The sequence below is a fragment of the Magnolia sinica genome, chromosome 4 (genome assembly GCF_029962835.1).
Source record: "Magnolia sinica isolate HGM2019 chromosome 4, MsV1, whole genome shotgun sequence".
NCBI lineage: Eukaryota > Viridiplantae > Streptophyta > Magnoliopsida > Magnoliales > Magnoliaceae > Magnolia > Magnolia sinica.
Genome location: NC_080576.1, coordinates 16,889,330 through 16,910,355, shown reverse-complemented (window position 1 = coordinate 16,910,355; position 21,026 = coordinate 16,889,330). Strand labels below are relative to the sequence as shown.

At 39.2% G+C, this 21,026-nt stretch overlaps 1 protein-coding gene across 1 annotated transcript; it reads right to left on the bottom strand.

The window, feature by feature from the left end:
- Positions 1-1,525: 1,525 nt before the first annotated feature.
- Positions 1,526-19,303, bottom strand: LOC131242613 (uncharacterized). The gene is made up of 5 exons (XM_058241367.1): positions 19,007-19,303; positions 18,773-18,878; positions 9,022-9,221; positions 4,431-4,637; positions 1,526-4,353 (listed from the first exon to the last, which is right to left on the bottom strand). The coding sequence occupies exons 1-5, from the start codon at positions 19,193-19,195 to the stop codon at positions 3,748-3,750; spliced, it is 1,308 nt and encodes a 435-aa protein (XP_058097350.1). The 5' UTR covers positions 19,196-19,303; the 3' UTR covers positions 1,526-3,747.
- Positions 19,304-21,026: the final 1,723 nt, after the last annotated feature.

Here is a 21,026-nt window from a genome sequence, read left to right as displayed (position 1 = left end):
TTGGGATCAGATCACCGACTCTGTTTGGCACGCCAGGCCAATCCCAGGATTTGACTTCCAATCCCTTCCAATACCATCCAATCCCTTCCAATCCGACCGGCCAAACGGGCCCTTAGTGTTTAACGTGGTTTGCAAGAAGAGAGATCTCCATCTCTCTCATCTCTCTCAGACTATCCTGCTCATCTCATTGCGTGCGGCCCCTTCCCTCTCTCAACCCAAACTCTCCATCTCGATCTCTCCATCCCTGTCATTTTCTCATAGAGCTTGTGTCACATCTTCTCGACCGAATGAGTAATCTCTTCCTCCCGGGGTTTGCCAACCGCATCATGCATTCTATTGCAACCCACCTGCGCATCAGCCGCAACATGACAAAGCTCCGAGTCCGACCACATCTTAGCAGCCATTAATCCATTGAATTAGGGTTTTCTTCTATAGTGAGGGTTTTTTTTTTAATCATGTAATTTATATGTATGGACTGAGATTAGGGGTTTATTTGGGCTCGACGGATTCGAAATAGGGACTGAATCCAATTTTGAAGTTTTCTTTATCTTTTTTCTTTTTATTTGATTGGGATTAGGGGTTTATGTATGTTGTTTACAAAACATACTTATATACTTAAATAGGTAAAAACTAGGATAACCTACTTGAGGCATAAGTAACTTAAGTAACTTACCATCCAAACACCCCCTGAATGGCAACTACATTACTTTCAAGATTGCCTGAAAGAAAGGTAACAACCATCAGAGTTTTTTTTTTTTCTTTCTTTCTTGAGGAATCCAATTTGAAAGCTATTTCCTCACCAGTGGCCCAAGTACAAAACTGCCAAAAACTCGTGCATTCTTAAAATTTAAAAAGTTTTTAAAGGAGCATAATATCTTGAAGATCGCTGGCAACCACATGAAACGCATTCTTATATACACCGGTGGTACATGTTGGCCACCAGCAAAAATGCGCCAACAATGATACCATGTGTTGTAGTGATGCCATTGCAAGCACTAAAAATAAGCATCGCACGTTCCATGTGCATTGCATTGTTCCATAGTGCATTTCCCATTGGATAGATGGCATTAAAAGCTTTAATCATAATTAATGATAATCCCATTTTTATTGGTGATTTTAGTAGAATACATTTTAGATGGAGTTGTGGTGATCCATCCTGATCAGATGGCAGCCTAGGATTGGGTCTCACTCCATGAAGGTGCTTGGCTTGATCCGTTTGTCAGGAAGGAATTTAAGTCATTATGCAACCACTTTTACATCTAAATAAACAAAGTTTGGACGAACCTAAAACACAAGGCAAAAGAAGGAAAAATAATAGCTCTTGATCTTGCAAAAGAAAATTGCCACACGAGTTTAAATTTGCCACATTTTCCACTACTAAGTAGGTTGATTTGATTTTTTGCCCAGGCACTTCCATATCAGGGCATGCCTAATGGACAATGAGAACTTGCATGAACCGGGATATTACATTGAAAGTCCTAATTAATCTTCTTAAACTTCCCGAACAGTTTATCAAAATTCTCAATAATTAGGTAGGAGCACACCACATGTAATTTTCATTAAAATAACAAAAGGTTTAACAAAAATTCAAGTGGGTGCCACAAAAAACGAAATGGGCCTCACCTATCATATACCACAACCTTGATTGGCTAAAATAAAATCAGAATAGGCCCAAATCAAAAATAAATCCGAAGGCCCAAAAACATCTATAAATAGATACCAACAAAAAAACAGAGCCACATAGAATCAATCAGCATAAAGCTTTGCAAATGCCCTCCCAATTGACGTCAAACATAAGTCCTTAGCAACAAAGAGTAGTCAGAAAAAATCAGCCTCCCAACCACCAAACAGCCCTAAATTAGCCTCCTACAAATCTTCCCACAACCCACAAGGCACCAACAAAAACCACCACAACACAGATAGAATCACATCCCCTGATAGTACCAGCATCATCACCTCTCACCATCACAAACAGAAAGACATCACAACGATTCTAAAATACATGCCCCTTCGTCGTAAAATTGGTTTGCATATCCATCAGTAAATTTGAAGGCCTCGTTGTATTCTCCATCTACTGCTACAATTTTAAAAAAGCGTGGGAGACAAATATTTGCACCGCTTACCTTGAACTGTTAACCCGGTATAATCTCTAGCAAAACCATCATTTGTATCTCTTTACCGTCTCTTCAAAATATAATGAGGATGAAGCACCTTTACATTTTAATTATCTAAAACTTTTAATTCATGGGTACATAAGATTCCTACAAACTCGAATTTCTTGCAGCTACATGTCATTGTATTGTTTAATGAGTCAAATTTAACAGTACATCCTTCATATTTGTTGTTATAAGTAACTCGAAACTCTACAACATGCCAGACTTACCACATTTATAAATTGAATGATTAAGAATTTTTTTTATACTCGTCTTGAAATATTTCAAACATTTCTGGAGTATACGCTTTTGCGGCTTCCTTCAACATCATTGCACTAAGACACATTACCAAAGTACTTAACATTTTGAAATTAACATTGGATTCCTCATATCGTCAATCAGCCGCTACCCACTCATAAAAGTGAAAAAATGCAATAGATCATATTTACAGTTCAAATATTTTTTCAATAAGCTATTCATGCTCTCAATTTGTTGTGTGCTCTTCATGTCAGCACATAATATATTTCTTCCATAAACCAAAGCCTGTTGTCTTTCTTTAAACATACCATTTACTCACTTGTTTTGCGTTAAATCATACTTCTCGAGTACGTTATTCCATATGCGGTTATAAACTCATCATCCACCTCATAATCATACATGCTCCTACTAAAATAATGTTTATAACAACTTAACTTTGAAATACATTATTAAGGTGTTTGGCAACATTTTAGTAGATATGCCAAACCTAAGGTTCGAACATTGAACCGTACCTTCTTAGCATACCAATTGTAAAACACGTATGCACTCCTGTCAGAAGTAAACTCCATTCCTACTTTTGGTACTTCATCTGTGTTAAGAAGTACATATTCTTTTGCTTCTTTGTAGTTTATTTGTTAGTTTGCTTCTCGATCATCTATTTCAATATCAAACTCCAACCTTCAACATGGTTGAGAAAATGCTTGGCTATCCAAGGTAATATCATCCATTTCGGCAATTAAAGGTCTATCCATCATCAATAAATTTATTTTGAATTTCTAGAATTATTTCTAGTTTCTATTTTTCCTCGTAGATTTGAAAAGTCTATGTGAAGATCCAGAGAAGCTTCATGGATTCGAAGTAGTTATCCTTGAGGAAGATGGTGATTGAACTCATCACGTTCATCCTTACGTCAAGAACCTTGACTAGCCACCAATGGTAAGATCGTAATGCAAGAGATGCTAGCTATAGATCTAGACACTGAGAATGGTGCAAGGTGGGTAGGTGGAAGGGGTTAGGTTGGGAGAGGAGGGGAGAAGGAAGGGGTTGGAATGGGAGAGGAGGGGCAGGAAAGGTAGAGCGGGGTGGGTTCATTGCCTAGGCTAAGGACCCAAGAGAGGGAATCTATCCGTAAAAAAAAGTTGGCAAATCCAAGTGATTTTGAGTGGTATAGGTGCTCCGACCTTTAGATTTCTTATTTTGATCAGGATCCCATTCTTTATCCTGAGTGTTGCTACCTAGGACCTCCTGGTTAATATGGAGGGGTATTAGCAAAGCTTGGACCAGAGTCTTTGGGATCTATTGGATAAGCTCCATCTTCCATAAGCCCGAACCATCCTTATCTCTGGTAGCGAGTACATGATCTCTGTCGCTTGTACCATGGAAGATGATGGGCTCTGGCCGATTGATGGACGTTTTCAAGTTTTTGTAGAAACATTCGCCAGAGGATGCCATCTTCCTCCTTCACAGCAACCACAATATCATTTTCATTAGGCCCTTGAAGGAGAATTCTCTCCTCTGCTAATAACCAGGGATCATTCTCCGCCCATTGTGGAAAACTCGTCCGAAGCGATCTTCTTTCAGAAAACTCATCAGGAGGGATCATACTTGCTTCATTGTTGAAACAATTATTTTTGACATAATCGAGCTCCATAGCACTGTAAGGGGCTGTAAAGATGACCTGTTTGGGTTGGAGAAGTTGCAAAGCCCATTCCAACTCTTCTTTGGATGAGTGCATTGAGTAACAGACATGCCAAACACCAAACTGGTCTCTCTCTGCTTCCTTAAATCTCATCTTACCTCGCTTTTCAGTCTCTGAAAGGTCTTTACATACATACCATTGTGTAGATGGGCGGATAAAGAGGGGCTCTGGTTGAAGATTCGATTGTGCCTTTTCGAGTATTGGTTTTGCTCTTTCATGCAGTTTGGGAAATCCTTTAAATATCTGTGTAAGAAAGACTCTAATCATGGATTTAACGACCGAAAAGAAATCGTGGGGAATATTAATAAAAGAGAGCATACCTGGAAACGAGTAGATGCATCTGGGGACAGAATGTGTGGAGCTGTGAGTTTAAGATCTTGAAAGCATTTAGCATGTTTGGTCTCATCAACATATATCTTGGATTGGAATGTTCGGGATACTTCCTCGAGTATCTCTTCATGGCCAAGAAGATCACAGGCTAGATACACAAAACGGGCATTTGGGTGCTTCCTTATGCAATTAATCACCTGCAGCAGACACAAATTCAGGTGTCAAATATATGGGTTGAGCGTAGCTATAAAATCAAGGTGTTCCATAATGATAACGGTAGGCATAACGGCTACCATTGTTACATTTAAGATATGAGGCATAACGGCTATTTATGGCCCCGTAACGGCCATTATGGTCTCTCTTTTTTATTTTTTGAAAAAACTTTCCAAAAAATCTTACCTTTATCCGCCTCGTAATGTTGATTAAAAAGTATGAAACACTTGTATATGTCCTGTAATAGACCATTACAGGATTATTATGGCCTTTATAGGGGATGTAATGTGCCGTTAATGCCAATTATGTGTCATTTTTTTTCCATAACGGCTGTTATGGCTATTACGACCCCATAACAGACCTTTATAGAGGATGTAATATGTCGTTAATGGCAATTACAGGTCTTTTTTTTTCATAACGGTTATTATGGTCGTTACGACCCCTTAACATATAACAGTTGCCACCATTACCTTTACATAATGGCCTTTATGGCACATCATGTATAAAATGGGCGTAATAATATTTCATACAAATCTATTTTAAAATATCTTTTACAAATTATACATATTTTGAAGTACAAGCATATTTGGGTATAACTGAGATGCCATTATCCCACCGATTTGGATGTCAATTGTCTGACCTTGATGTGGCCAGAAGAGGATTGGCTAGTGTACCACACACCAGCTATATAGTTGGTGTAGGTACATGTCGTACAAAGACTAGCACTAACGCACCCCGAGCTCCGACTTGTACGAACGGTTCAAAGTGGATCAAAGTTACATGGCCCCCACAATGGTATATTTATTCACATCGTTCATCCATTTTTTGAGATCATTTTAGAATACTATCCAAAAATTGAGTCGTATCCAAAGATCAAATGGACCACACTACAAATAGCAACGGAGATAATGATTTTCACTTAAAAAATTTCGTAGGGCCCACCATAACGTTTATTTTCCATCGAATCTGTTCATAAGGTCACAAAAGACCTAGATGAAGACGAAAAATAAATTTCATATTGATCCAAAACTTCTATAAACCCCAAAAGAGTTTCAATGGCAGATGTTCAATCCCCACTACTTTTTTCAGTGTGGTCCACTTGATTGTTAGATCTGTCTTATTTTTCATCTCAAGCCTTAACAACAAGCTCATAAAATGGATGGACAGTTTGGATATAACACATACCTCATGATGGGACCCACAGAACTTACAGACGTAAATACACCGGCTATATAGTTGGTGTGTGGTACACCAGCCAATCCGCTTCTGATGTGGCCAATGAAAAAGTGCCACATGCATGCATTATATGTAGAGCTGGGCAATCATGACCCGATCCGGTGGATCCGACCCTATCCAACTAGATCCGACCCGACCCAACGGCCTGGATCGGTGCGGATCGAGCAGGGCAGTCCAGATCCGAAAGCTTTTCGGGTTGAGTTCGGATCCATACCTACCCGGACTGATCAAATTGGATCCGATCTGATCCGGAGCCGATAAACCGCATGCATTTTCACGATGGTCCCACCAGAGTTTACTCAGTTTCAGAAGCAGATTTGTTGGTTTACCACACACCAGCTGTATAGCTGCTTTAGCTGCATGTCGTGTGGGAAGACAAGTACGGTGGAGACGGATTGGCTACTTCATGGCTGGTGGTCGGTGCTCTGTGGGCCCCAACATGATGTATGTGTTTCATCCATTCCGTTCATCCATTTTACAGATCATTTTAGGGCTTTATACAAAAAAAGATAGGGATGTAAGTCTCAGGTGGACCACACCACGGGAAAACAATAATGTTGGATATCCACCATTATAATCCTCCTAAGGCCCACTATACTATTTATTTGACATCTAATCTGTTGATTAGGTCATAAGGACCCAGATGAAGGGAAACAATAAATATCAGCTTGATCAAAAACTTTTATGGCCTCCAAAACATTTTTAATGGTCAACGTTCATTCAACACTGTTTCCTATAATGTGGTCCACTTGAGATTTCGATATATCTCATTTTTTTCTCATAACATAAAATGATCTATAAAAATAGATGGAGGGCATGAATGAAACACATACATCATGGTGGCACCCATAGAGCACTGACCAGTAACCAATCTGTTTGTGCTGGCGTCAGGCGCTCCTCGAGCTCTGAGTTGTACAAACGATTCAAAGGAGATCAAAGTTATATGGGCCCCACAGTGATGTATTTATTATATCGACACCGTTCATATATTTTTAGAGATCATTATAGAGCATTATCCAAAAAATGAATAATATCTAAAGATCATCTGGACCACACCACAAATAGCAGCAGAGAATGATTTTCATCGTTAAACAATTCGTGTGGTCCACTTGATAGTTAGATTTGTCTTATTTTTCGTCTCAAGCCTTAAGACGAGCTCGCCAAATGGATGGACGGTTTGGATATAACACATACCCCATGTTCAGACCCACAGAACTCGGTAACGTCAATCCAAAAGTCACCTGTGCAAGCTGTGCTTGCGTGAAAAGCAAGTCACCGTGATTTCATGCCGTACACGATCATCAATCCGATAAAAATGTGGATATGGTAGATGGAAAGTTCTTTCAGACCCATGTGGGGCCCACCTTGATGTATATGTTTTATCTAAGTCGTTCATCCATTTTGACATATCATTTTAGGCCTTGAGCACAAAAAGACGGTATATTAAAGGCTGAAGTGGACCACACCACATGAAAGAGTTAGATTAAATTCATGCGATCCGAATCGTACCCAACCCGATCCGACTCGATTTCCCTGACCGAGTCGGACTCGATTCGGGTAAGGCCAACCATGCATTGGATCAGTCCGAGTCCGATGACCCGGACTCGGTCTCGGATCGGATCTAGTTCGGGTCAAGCCATTGCGATTTTGAATCGGATCGAGTTGGATCCAATCTCGATCCGATCTAGACCGATGCGCAGCTCTAATTATATGCAAGTGTACAACAAAAAGTGGAGATTTCACTATGTGAAATGACAAATTTACCCTTTTCACTGCTACAGGGCGGATTGGCTGGTGTACCTCACACTCACTATACTGATGCTGTATTGATGTCAGCAAGTTCTGTGAGTCTGATTATGAGGTATGTGTTATATCCATTTGGCGAGCTCCTCTTAAGGCTTTAGAAGAAAAATAAGACAGATCTAACTATCAAGTGGACCACAATCCAAAAAGCAATGGGGGATTTAACGTCTACCATTGAAACCCTTTTTGAGCTCACAGAAGTTTTGGATCAATATGAAATTGGTTTTTCCTCTTCTTTAAGGTCTTTATGACCTTATGAACATATTGAATGGAAAATAAACGTTATGGTGGGCCCTATGAATTGTTTAACAGTGAAAATCATTATTCTGCTGCTATTTGTGGTGTGGTCTAGATGATCTTTGGATATGATTCATTTTTTGAATAATGCTCTAAAATGATCTCTAAAATAGATGAATGGTGTAGATATAATAAATACATCACTATGGGGCCCATGTAACTTTGATCTCCTTTGAACCGTTCGTACAACTCGGAGCTGGAGGAGCATCAGTGCTAGTCCTCACACGACACGTACCTACAGCAACGATATACCTAGTGTGTGGTACACCAGCCAATCCGCTTCTGTTCTACAGATCCCGTACCGGTGTATGTCATGTCAGATAGAAGCGCTGGAGTGTGGTCCCATCATTAGGTATGCGTTATACCCAAACCGTTCATCCATTTGGCGAGGTTGTCTTAATGCTTGAGCCTAAAAATAGGGCGGATATAAAGATCAATTGGACCACACTGCAAAAAGTAGTGGGAGATTTAACGTCTATCATTGAAACCCTTTTAGGAGTCACAGAAGTTTTGGATCAATATGAAATTTGTTTTTCCTCTTCATCCATGTATTTTTGACCTCCTTAGTCAATTGGATGGAGAATAAACGTTATAGTGGGCCCTACGAATTTTTTTAAAGTGAAAATCATTATCCTGGTTGCTATTTTTGGTGTGGTCCATTTAAGCTTTGGATATGATTCTTTTTTTTTCCTAATGCTCTAAAATAATCTCGAAAAATGGATGAACGGTGTGGATATAATAAATACATCATTGCAGGGCCATGTAACTTTGATATCTTTTGAACCGTTGGTACAATTCGGAGCTCGAGGAGCGTCAGCGCCCGTCTTCGAACGACACGTATCTACACCAGCTATATAGCTGGTGTGTGGTACAAGAGCCAATCCGCTTCCGATTTGAAGTACCCAATGACATAGGTGTCATTGCCAATCATCTATTTTTTTCTGGAATCTGTAACATCACACATTGGGCCATTTGATACATGACAACATAGGCAACCGGAACTAGAAAATGGTGAGACTTGCTTCTGCTTACCTGTTGGATTGCTGAATGACTGCTTGGGAACGTTAGAGAGTAGCTAGCAAACGTGCAATCCAGGTATAGGTAGTCAAGGCGACTGTTAGTCTCTCTTCTGTATTTCATAGGTAACTTTCGTAGGCAGTCAGGGGTGAGTCTGCAATCTCCTGTATGCAGAATATTACCAAAGCTACCTTCGAACAAGAACATGACTGCTCCTAAATTTTACAAGATGAACACACCGTCATCTTTCAGCAAACTTCTTGCTAGATTATTTTCAATTGAATGTGCAAAGAAAATACATCAATTCAATAGGTTAACAAGTTTACTACATCTGGTTATAAAAATCATTCAGCAACTTATAATAGCTAGCACATCAAAAAGCAGTTGAAATAAGATTGTGCCATCAATGTGGAAGTATAACAGCACTATCATATAGCAAGTTTGAATGTGGATGTACAAGAGAATCAAACTGCAAATGTTCAGTTCAATCAGGCGGAAATAATAAAAATTATATTGTCCTCCAGTTATTCATAACAATGACGTAACTCTGATATCACAGTTAATTTTCTTCCAGGTCCAACTCATGGTATGCCGTAAAGGCCATTACATAAAGGTAACGGCAGCAACCGTTACACGTTATGGGATCGTAACGGCCATAACAGCCGTTATGGAAAAAGAAAAAAAGACCTGTTATTACTGTTAACAGCACATTATATCCCCTATAAAGGTCATAATAGCCACATAATGGTCTATTATGAGACATATACAAGTTTTTCATACTTTTTAATCAACATTACGGGGCAGATATAGGTTTTTCAGGAGTTTTTTCAATTTATTTTTTTATAAGACAGAGAGAGAGAGAGAGAGAGAGAGAGAAAAATGACATTGAAATTTATTTGTTTATATGTTTTCTGTTATTTACTTTAATATGATGTAATAAGCTCCCACGGCGTTTAAAGATTAGTCGAACGCCTTTTACTCTAATAATAAATACAGTTGATTTTACTCTCATGAATGTAACTGGATATGATATAAATGAAAAAAACATGCGATTTTAAAGTATCTAATTTTATATTATTAACACCTGAAATTCTCGGGCACAAGTATATATTCGGACCACAAAAATTCGAGATATTATAACACGAAATGCAGAGTTTGTTGCCTTTAAATATGAACTCATTCATAATGACAAACCCGCGACTGTTGCTCGACTGGCCATCTCATGTGACGCATACAATTAACCAAAGTTGGGGCATGTAGGATACTCTTCTCTCAGCTACTTAAACCTAATCACTTACACGCTCATATTAAGGAGTAACGCCACATGACGACTAAAGGTATTAGCAAGTTTGTTCTCGACCACACCCTTATATTTAAGAATAAAAGAATATTCCTAAAGAAATTAGACCCATTTAATATGCCTAGAGTTTAGTTTCTTCTGGGAACTGAGGTAACATAAGGCCTCGTGGTTAGAGAATAAGACAAATTCTTGCGGTAATAAATAATGCCGCCAATGGTGCAAGGATTGGACGACCGCATAGAACTCTTTATCATAGGTGGAATATTACTGCTTTGCCTTATTCAACTTCTCACTAAAATAAGCAATGGGGTGCCCCTCATGACTAAGCACTCCACCTATACCTACCCCAGATGCATTACATGCAACTTTAAAGACTTCAGAAAAGTTTAGAAGGTGCATGATGGGAGATTTGCTTAGCTTGCCCTTAATCTCTTTAAATGCTTTAGAGGAAGCTTTAGTTTATACAAACTCTCCTTTCTTTATGCAATCAGTGATGGCAGCCATGATGAAACTAAATCCTCTGATGAACTGCCTATAAAAAGTTGATAAGCCATGAAAGCTTCGCACTTCGTGAATATTACACAGTTCAAGCCACTTAACTATGGACCTAACTTTCTCGAGGTCCGCTCTCATGCCCTCAAACGATATGATGAATCCTAAGAAGATAATGCTCTTTGACATGAATGTGCACTTCTTAATGTTAGCATAAAACTTTTTAGTTCTGACGATCCCACAAACTTGCCTCAAATGGTGGAGATGTTGTTCCTTTGATGTTATATAGATAAGAATGTCATCAAACTACACCACGAGGAACTTACCCATAAAGGGTCTCAACATCTACGTCATCACTCTCATAAATGTGCTCGGTGCATTAGTCAAGCCAAAGGGCATGACTAGTCACTCGTATAGCCCATCATTCGTCTTCAAGGTTGTCCTCTACTCATCTCCCAAGCATATACGTATTTGGTGATACCTGCTCTTGAGGTCAATCTTCAAAAAGATTGTGGCACCCGCCATCATGTCTAACATATCATCAAGATGTAGTATGAAAAATTAGTACTTGACCATGATTTTATTGATGGCTCTACTGTATACACACATGTGCTACATGCTGTCTTTCTTAGGTGTGAAAAATGCTAGCATGACACACGGGCTCAAACTCTCATGAATGAAACCCTTCCTGAGAAGCTCATCTACTTGCTTCTTCAACTCTACATTCTCCATAGGGTTTATTTGATAATGAGGAAGGTTTGGTAGAGTTGACACAAGGACAAGATCAATGGCATGCTAAATGTCTTGCCTGGGTGGAAGCTCATCTGATAAGTCCTCTGAAAATACATTATTAAACTCATCCAGAATCAGATTCACCTCAGGGGGTCCCTTTACACTATCCTTAAATGTAACTTCTCTAGCCACTAAGGCGTATACCATCAAATCCACCTTAGCCTCTCTCTCAAACTCCTTGGCGTTGATAATATGGAGAGACTTAGGTTGGGATTTCCTCGTATCCCTTGGGTTACACGACTTCCCCTCAGTTTTATTCTACGCATTGCTTTTTGGTGGGAGAAGAACTAGAGTGATCTTCTTGCCCTGATACATGAATGAACACACATTTAAGCGATCATATATCATCATAGTATGGTCAAATAACCAAGGCCGTCCCAAAATGATGTGTCCAACATTCATAGGCAAAACGTCGCACCAATGCGAATCTAAATAGGATACAAAGTTAATAGGTACGAGACATCGCTGGGTAAAAAGCATGGAGGATGCGTCCACCCATGAAACTCTATAGGGCTAAGGGTGCAGTTCATGTTTCAAATCCAAACGAGATAAAGTGCTAATGGAGATCACATTGGTACAACTACCACTATCGACAATCACCTTGCAATTCTTCTCTCCACATTTTGCATAGGTGTAAAATATAATAATCCAATACTAGTCATCATTCTCCTTAACATTGGTCAAGGCGTACCTGACTACTGCAAGTGGTGTGGTCTCTTTTTCCTCTACTTCCTCATCACTAGCACCAGTAATATTGGGCTAATAGACTTCTTCTTTAAAATCGTCATGTTCATCTCCTTCCTCACCAGGGCCTTATTCCTCTCTTTTGAGGGACACTAATGCGCAAAGTGACCATTCCTTTGCAATTGAAGCATCGCATTTGTTCACTTCCCCTAGAGCTAATAATACTTTCTATCCATTTTCCTTTGACATCTTTAGGGTTGGGCAAGGAGCCAATTTGGGGCTTGGACTGACTCCCCATGTTAGACCTAGTGCCTTGAGAGTAAGTTTTAACACTTGGATCCCGAGAGTCATAATGTTTACCAATTGGTGTTTTGAGATAGTATTCGATGTCTTGCACCACTTGGTACATGTGCTCCAATATGCCAACGTCACAAGAATAAAGTTCTTGTTGGATCTTGAATCGGAGGCATATTCTAAATCTGGACAATGTAATTATTGGGTCCTCCTCAATATCACATTGCATCATGTACTCCTCAAACCTGGCAATGTCATCTGACACAGTCATAAGTCCCTGGCGCAAGGTCTGCCAATGGTCTAAGAGCCTCTAGCGATAAAAAAGAGTGAGATACTTTTCTTTAAAGACATTTTTCATCTCGGCCCAGTGTACAATTGAGGGTTCTATTCTTTCAATTTTACGCTCCATGTTAGCCCAAAAAATTTTGGCCTGACCCACCAGTTTTATCTTGAAAAATCTCACTCGACAAGCATCAAACATATCATACCACTTAAAATAGTAGTCCATGTCTACTACCCAATCAAGGAATGCTTTGAGGTCTAATCAACCATCAAAACTGAGAGCCTCAACTTTTACTAACTTCATGACTTGTGTGTCTAGATCATGATAGTCATGATGTTCCTCACGTTGTGGTTAAACTTATACTCGACCATGGCCAACGCCTTAACCATGACCATGCCCTCGCTTATCAACTTCATCTACAGCCTAAGATTGAACATCTTCTTCATTGTCGGGGTTTGCCTATAGGGAGGCATCAAGTTGATTGGCGTGCACATTGGTCGCGGTTAATTGAGTAGCGGTGGTTCTATTGTGCACTTCAATGGTTATCATACGGTGATTAATAACATTAAGGGCCTCAGCAATCTGCTTTAGATTCATTGTGGGATGTAGACCAAAACCACGTCTAGAACGAGTGGACATACATAAGGAAACTCTAAAAGAAAAACCTAACTAAATCCTAGGACAATCCTATGATGAAGATAAAACCAACCTAGAAATCAACTGGACACACTAGAAACACCATTATGAAATTTTAGTAAGAGTGTAATATGAAAATTACAAATTGAAAATTCAACAATACAACAACCTGAGATTACTATGTTAAAATTCAGCAGTGGTATAAGTGGAAACGCTAGCTGAAATTTTAGCAATACATACTCCCAACTATGAAAAAAAATAAATCAGCAATATGATGTTATATGCAATGTATGCTATACTAACCCTAGATGTGACTCTAACTTAACCATAACATAAAAATCCTATCCTAAACCTATGGGCATTGATACCAAATTTAATGTAGAACCAATGCATAAACTCAAATATTGTGTAAGATCAACCCACAAAATTAAATTAATTAATAAAAATCACAAAACTTGCTACCATCATAACAAATACTAAAATTCCAAAAGGAGATCATGCATAATTCAAGCCTAGATTACCAGGCATCATCCTACGTACAAGACCATTAAATAAGGAAAACTAGGATCTAATGGATATAGAGACATCTAAATAGCATAGGGTTAAGCCTACTTTAAAGGAGAATGTCTAATACTACCTAAGGTGAGATTATGGTTTAGGAAAATTGGAGAAAACTTGGAATTAGAGTCAATGGAGGTAAATTAGGTAAATGGGTTAAAGGGTTTAGATATTAAGATAAGGGAATTAGGCTTTTTTATGAAGAGAATGTAGGGGTTTGGGTTTAATTGAAGATTGTGAAGAACTAGGATTTGGTAATTTGGGAAAATAAGAAAATTTGGGATTTGTAGGTTTAGGATTATGGTTTGGACAAGAGGAGGTAAGGTTTTGTAGTATGGGTGATGGGAAAGCAAATGAGCAAGGGTGGGGCTATATGGCTAACCCTAAGGGTTCACATGTGTGGCTGTATGGTCACACGTGTGTGCTAGGTAGGTGGGGGCTTTAGGTTTCTAAGGTTTAGCTCATCGATGGATGTATAAGGGATGAAGATCGAGAGTATGTTGATGTCTTGGGATGAATAAGAAAAAAAATTGAAGAACTTAGAAGAATACCGTGATTGTTGATGAAGAAATGAGAGTGCAAGGGATAGAAGGAAGCCTCACACTTCTATTGATGAAGATAAGCTTCGCACCAATCTTCCTTGCAATTCGCATGAAAGTCACCCTCACGTCGCATGAAGATGAAAGAAGAAAACAATGAACTTTCTCTTCTTCTTCTTTTTTTTCCCTCAAAAACTAAATAGTAAGGAGGTCACATTTCCCCCTCTTTTATAACCTCAAGAATTTTTCAAAATTACAATTTAAAACCTGTCTCATGAATTTTGACCAAAATAACCATAGTCTAATGAAAAATCAAATAAAATCACTCATAATGTATTCAAAACATAAATCGATCAAAAAGTAAATCCTAAAAGATAATAATGTCCAATAATGATAAAAATGATCCACGATCAATGGCCCGATCATTTGATCTATGTGATCCAACGGCCCGATCGTCATGTCCTTCAAATCCGATAATTCAAATCACTCTCTAAAGCAACACGTGCATATTCTCAATATGAGGTCTTTTAGATACTCACACATACACACAGAGTCTTTAACATGATCATAGGTACTCGCCTAGTCACGAAGAAATCGGTGCGGCCCTCCTCCTCTTCGGATATGTACACAAAGGTATACGTGAAGTGACGTCCTCATTAGGACATGCTTTGGTATCATTAACTCATAAGCTGGGCACATAACTACAATCATGTGAAGTAGAAGTATTATGCCCACCCATATAGAGAAATAAACAAATGCTTCAATCCAACATATAACTCCATGTAGGTCTGAATCAAAGGTATATTTTTTGTTCGTTTTCAACTTTTGGTTATAATATTTGTATTTCATTACACGTGCTGTATAAGATTTGAATGATTTGAACTCATCTCAGATATAATTCCATCAATTATTGCCAGTACTGTAGAGTTTCATCCCCTAAGCCATGGAAAACTATTATAGATGGTTATTTTTTATAATGTGTTGAGTTCTAAGCTTACAATCATGTGTCCTTTAACATCTCCTGAAATTTCATTGAAAACTACCATCATTTTCCTAAAGCTTCCCCAATGTTTCCCCCGGTGTTGTGATAAATTACATGATAAATGCGATATTTCCATATTTCACACGATGTTTCCATATCCCAAGGTTTTGGTACATGGCACAATAATACTACAAAAAACATTGATACGAATCATCCAATAAAATCTAGAAGAGATTGTAATTTAAACTAATCCCTCTAGCTTTATGCTTAAAGTTTGCTTCAAGTTCCCTTCTAATACCTTCAAACACAGTAAGAAGCACTCAGCAAATTGTATGCAAAATATCATAAAGAGTTGAATGTACATATGACCTATAGCCTTATTTATAATACCTTTACATATGCAATTTCCTAATTTAATCCAATCTCTACTCCTGATTTAATTCAAATCCGGACTATACTCGCAAACTGAAAGAGATAAAAATAAAAAAGCAACTCCTAAAACAAATAGAACTCTTAAGCAACTGTGCGCATGACAGCTATTCACGTACAACCACTCAAAATAGAAGCTCTTGCCATGTGTGATTAAGTGGAACCAATACGGGCCTCTTCTGGTGCACAAGCATGGTGCGGCAAGTGTATTATAGGGTGTGATTGAATCAGAATGATTTCTGGCTACACAGCTCAGCCATCGATAAAACAGCGGAAGCGGATTGGATGACGTACCACACACCCGCAATATAGCTGGTGTGGTTACGTGCCGTGCGAAGACGACCGGTTGAGGCTCCTCGAGCTCCGAGTCTTACGAACGGTTCAAAGGAAATCAAAATTACATGCCCTAAAATGATGCGTTTATTATATCTACGCTGGTCACCTATTTGTCAAGGTAATTTTAGAGCATAAGCCCAAAAATAAATTATATCCAAATCTCAACTGTACCCACGACAAAGAGCGGCCGTAATAATGATTTTCACTGTTAAAATATTCATAGGGCTTACAGTAACATTTATTTTCCATCCAATCTGTTAATAAGGTTACAGAGACCTAGATGAAGAAGAAAAACAAATATATCAAAAACTTCTGTAATCCCCAAAAGGATTTCAATGGTAGACATCCAATCCCCCACTACTTTTGCAGTATGGTCAAATTGATATTTATATCTGGCATATTTTTTGGCTCAAGCCTTAAGATGAGCTTGCTAAATGGATGGACAGTTTGGATATAACATATACCTCATGATGGGACCACAGAAATTGGTGACGTCAACACACTAGCTAGATCGCTGGTGCGTGGTACACCAGCCAATCCGAGAACGGATTGGCTACTCCCCCTGCCATCAGCCAGTGGCTGGTGGTCGGTGCTCTGTGGGCCCCACCATGATGTACGAGTTTCATCCACTCCGTTTATCCATTTTCACAGATCATTTTAGGGTTTGATTCCGAAAATGAGAGGGATATAAATCTCAGGTGGACCACACCACAGGAAAACAATAGTGATTGGATATCCACCATTAAAATCCTCCTAAGGCCCACTGTACTGTTTATTTTCCATCCAATCTGTTGATTTGTTCATACAGACCTAGATGAAGGGGAAAAAAAAAAAAAAGATCAGCTTGATCCAAATCTTTTATGGCCCTCAAAAAGTTTTTAAGGGTCGACGTTCATTCAACACCGTTTCCTATAATGTGGTCCAGTTGAGATTGGGATATAGCTCATTTTTGGTATCATATCATAAAATGATATAGAAAAATAGATGGACGGCATGGATGAAACACATTCATCATGATGGGACCCACAGAGCACCTACCACCAGCCATTTGCTGGTGGCAGGGGAGTAGCCAATCCGTTCTCCGCCAATCCGCTTCCGAAAACAGCTCTGTATACTTTTGGCACAAAAATGATGTGGAGGCAGTTTCTTTGCGATAACCCGAGCACGTGCCTATGCATCACACGTGAGAAGGATCCAAATTATCCATTAGCCACGCCACCTTTCCAAAAAATCATCCATTCTTCACATGAGCTATGTCTGAACCGAATGGCGAATTCGTGACAGGTGCTGACATGTGTCTCAATTGTCAGATAGAAATTAAATGGAATGGTTTTTTTTTTTGGCTATCATCCAAACAGCCCTCTGCATTTAGATGCACTACCGAAAAGCATTACAGAGGTTGGTGTAATGAATTGGAAATGATCAAATTGTGATTCCTTCCTTGCTATTCTTTTTTTTTTTTTTTGTTAGCTTGTTAGTACACCCACTGTCAGACCACACTTCACTGTTAGCCACCCCCACTAGGGAATCGATGCCAAGAACACTCAGTCTACCACTTGATCGTATCCTTCCTTGCTATTCATGTTCAACGTCTGAAGTCCCAATTGCAGCTATTTTCAAGTTGGAATTGAAAGGAACATACCATGATTCTAAGGGCCATGTCTTCATTATGATTTCTACGGTATATTTTCAGTTTTTTTAAAAAAAAAAAATAATTTCCACTTTATTTGTTATAGATAAAAATGAGCAGCTGGCCAGGATGACTCAAGATGGAAGGACGACTTCCATCAAAAAGCATGCTAAGCCATGACTCGACCTCAAAGTTGAACCGGGTCCAACTAGTGTCAACTACAACATCGAGCTCAGTCTGACTGACCTCGAGCTCAGCCTGACCGACCTCAAGCTTAAGATCATCTTCGGTCTACCTAAGTTAAATGACAAGTTCGGCCCAAGCCTAAATTCGAGCTCGACCTTACACCTCGGCCTGCTTGGCCGCCCACTGCCTAGAATCTACTAGAAAATTCTCTCCTGAATTTTCTTCAAGAGTCTCAAAGGAATAATCGCGCTTTCTCAAAATCAACTTCTTAATACGATGCAGTATTATATGGCAGATTCATTGCAATACTCGACACCACCTCCAAGGGGCCTATATATACATGCCCCTTCCACATATGAAGGCGACCACAATTCTAAGCCTTAAACCTAATCTTTAAGCTAGAGTCTCCTTTGTCTATTTCTTGTGCAGACATTTGAAAGTCCAGGAAAGGCTAATCAGTTTTCCGCATCAACAGAAACAATGGTAATAAAAGGACCCAAAATCAAATCTCAATGCTGACCGAACAAAGCACCAAAATTTTTTTTTTGAACGGTAAAAAGAAATCCAACCAATTAGGGAAAGAAAGAAAGAAAGGAAAACAAAAAACGAAGAATTCAAAAGTTACCTGGGCAGTGGTTGGCATCGAAAGCTGATACGGAGAAAGTGCCATCAGGATCGTCGATAACCACCGATTGGCCCACTTCAATTTCGACAAAACGTGAATCGTCAACCTGTTGATTCAAATTAAAAGATTAAGAAAATTTGAGATAGGCATATGAAAAAAACGAAAACATTTAAAGAAAAGGAAATAAAAGATGGAGAGAGAGAGAGAGAGAGAGAGAGAGAGAGAGAGAGAGACATGTGGGAATTGATGAAGAACGAGGGTTTTGGTGAGATGGGTGGAGTAGATTGGGGAAGAGGAACGGTGGTAGATTCCCTTGCAATGGTCTGTGTGGGCGTGAGTGAGGAAATGATAACGCTTCCTCATTGAACTAGTAGACCATGTGTCTACCGAGAATGGGAAACCTTCCGGCAGCTCTGTTGGCATCTCTCTCTTCCTTTCTCTTTTCTTCTCAGAAGAATTTTAAGAGAGAGATAAGGAAGAGCAAAAACAGAGACGGTCTTTATAAAGTTCTCTTTTCCCTCTCCCTTCTATTACAAGGCTTCCATGCAAAGATTGGAAAAGGAGCGGGAATCAACTTTGGCGCGGATTGGATATGGATAAGGTCAGTAGCCAAACTGCTACTGAAGTGACGTCATTATGTGGACCCCACCATGATGCATGTGTTGTATCCATACCGTCCAACCATTTTTAGAGATCTTTTTATGGCAGCTAGATCTAAAGTTCAAGTGGACCCCACCACTAAAAATAGTGGGGACAGTGACATCCACCGTTCAAAACTTCTTAGGGGCTACAGTAGTTTCCGATGAAGCTGATATTTTTTTTTTTCACTTCAACTATCTCTATGTTAACTTATGAATAGGATGGATATCAAAAATACATCACCGTGGGCCTATAAATGTTTCAACGGTGGGTGTGACAGCTCCCATGGTTTTCTGTAGTGGGTCACTTGAAATTTATATCTTTCTCATTCTCTTTGTAATGCCATAAGACTATCTCTACAAATGATTGGACGGTATGGATATAACACATGCACCATGGTGGGGTCCACAAAGTTTGGTGACGTCACTTCAGTAGCCATTTGGCTACTGACCTTGTCAGTATCCAATCCGCGCCCGTTTGTTTCATACTCTGTCAGAGGATGACGAATTGACGATTGATACGCATTCACCGCCACTCTCAACATTCTGCCTTCGTCGTTAAGTTTTCGGATGAGTGCTCAAAACGAGGGAAGCGGATTGGCTGGTGTACCACGAACCGGGTATGTAGCTGCTGTATTGACGCCTGTAAGATATGTGGGTCCCTCGCGAGGTATGTGTTATATCCAAACTGTCCATCCATTTGGCTAGCACGTCTTAAGGCTTGAGTCCAAAATTAAGACAGATCCAAAGACCAATTGGACCACACTGCAAAGAGAAGTCGGGGATTGAACTTCTACCATTGAAATCCTTCTGGGGTCACATAAGTTTCGGATCAATATGAAATTTGTTTTTCCTCTTCATCCATATATTTGTGACCTTATTGACAGATTGGATGGAAAATAAACGTTACGCTGGGCACTATAAATATCTTAATGATGAAAATCATTATCATTACTGCTAATTTTGGTGTGGTCCATTTAACCTTTGGATATAATTATTTTTTGTATAATGTTTTAAAATGATCTCAAAAAATATATGAACCGTATAGATATAATAAATATATTATTGTGGGGCCATGTAACTTTGACCTCCTTTGAACCGTTCAAACAACTCAGAGCTCAAGGAGTGGCGCTCGTCTTCGCACGGCACATATCTACGACACGTATCCATGCCAGCTGCATATTTGGTGCGTGGTACACCAGCCAATCCACTTCCCAAGACGAGACCCACACCACCCATATTGCTGACGTAGATACGCGTCGTGCGAAGACGACCGCCAACGCTCCTGGAGCTAGTTTGTACAAACGCTCAAAGGAGATCGGAATTACAAGGCCATGATGTATTTATTATATTCATTAAGTTCTATCCATTTTTTGAGATCATCTTAGAGCATTATATAAATAATGAATTATATCGAAAGCAATTGGACCACACCAAAATTAGCAGCGAGAACCATCATATTTATTTCCCATCCAATCTCTTAATAAAGTAAAAAAATATACGAACGGAGAGGAAAAACAAATTCTACGTTGATCTGAAACTTCTGTGACCCCAGAAGGGATTCAATGGTAGACGATCAATCCCTCACTGCTTTATACCTATCTTATTTTTCGGCT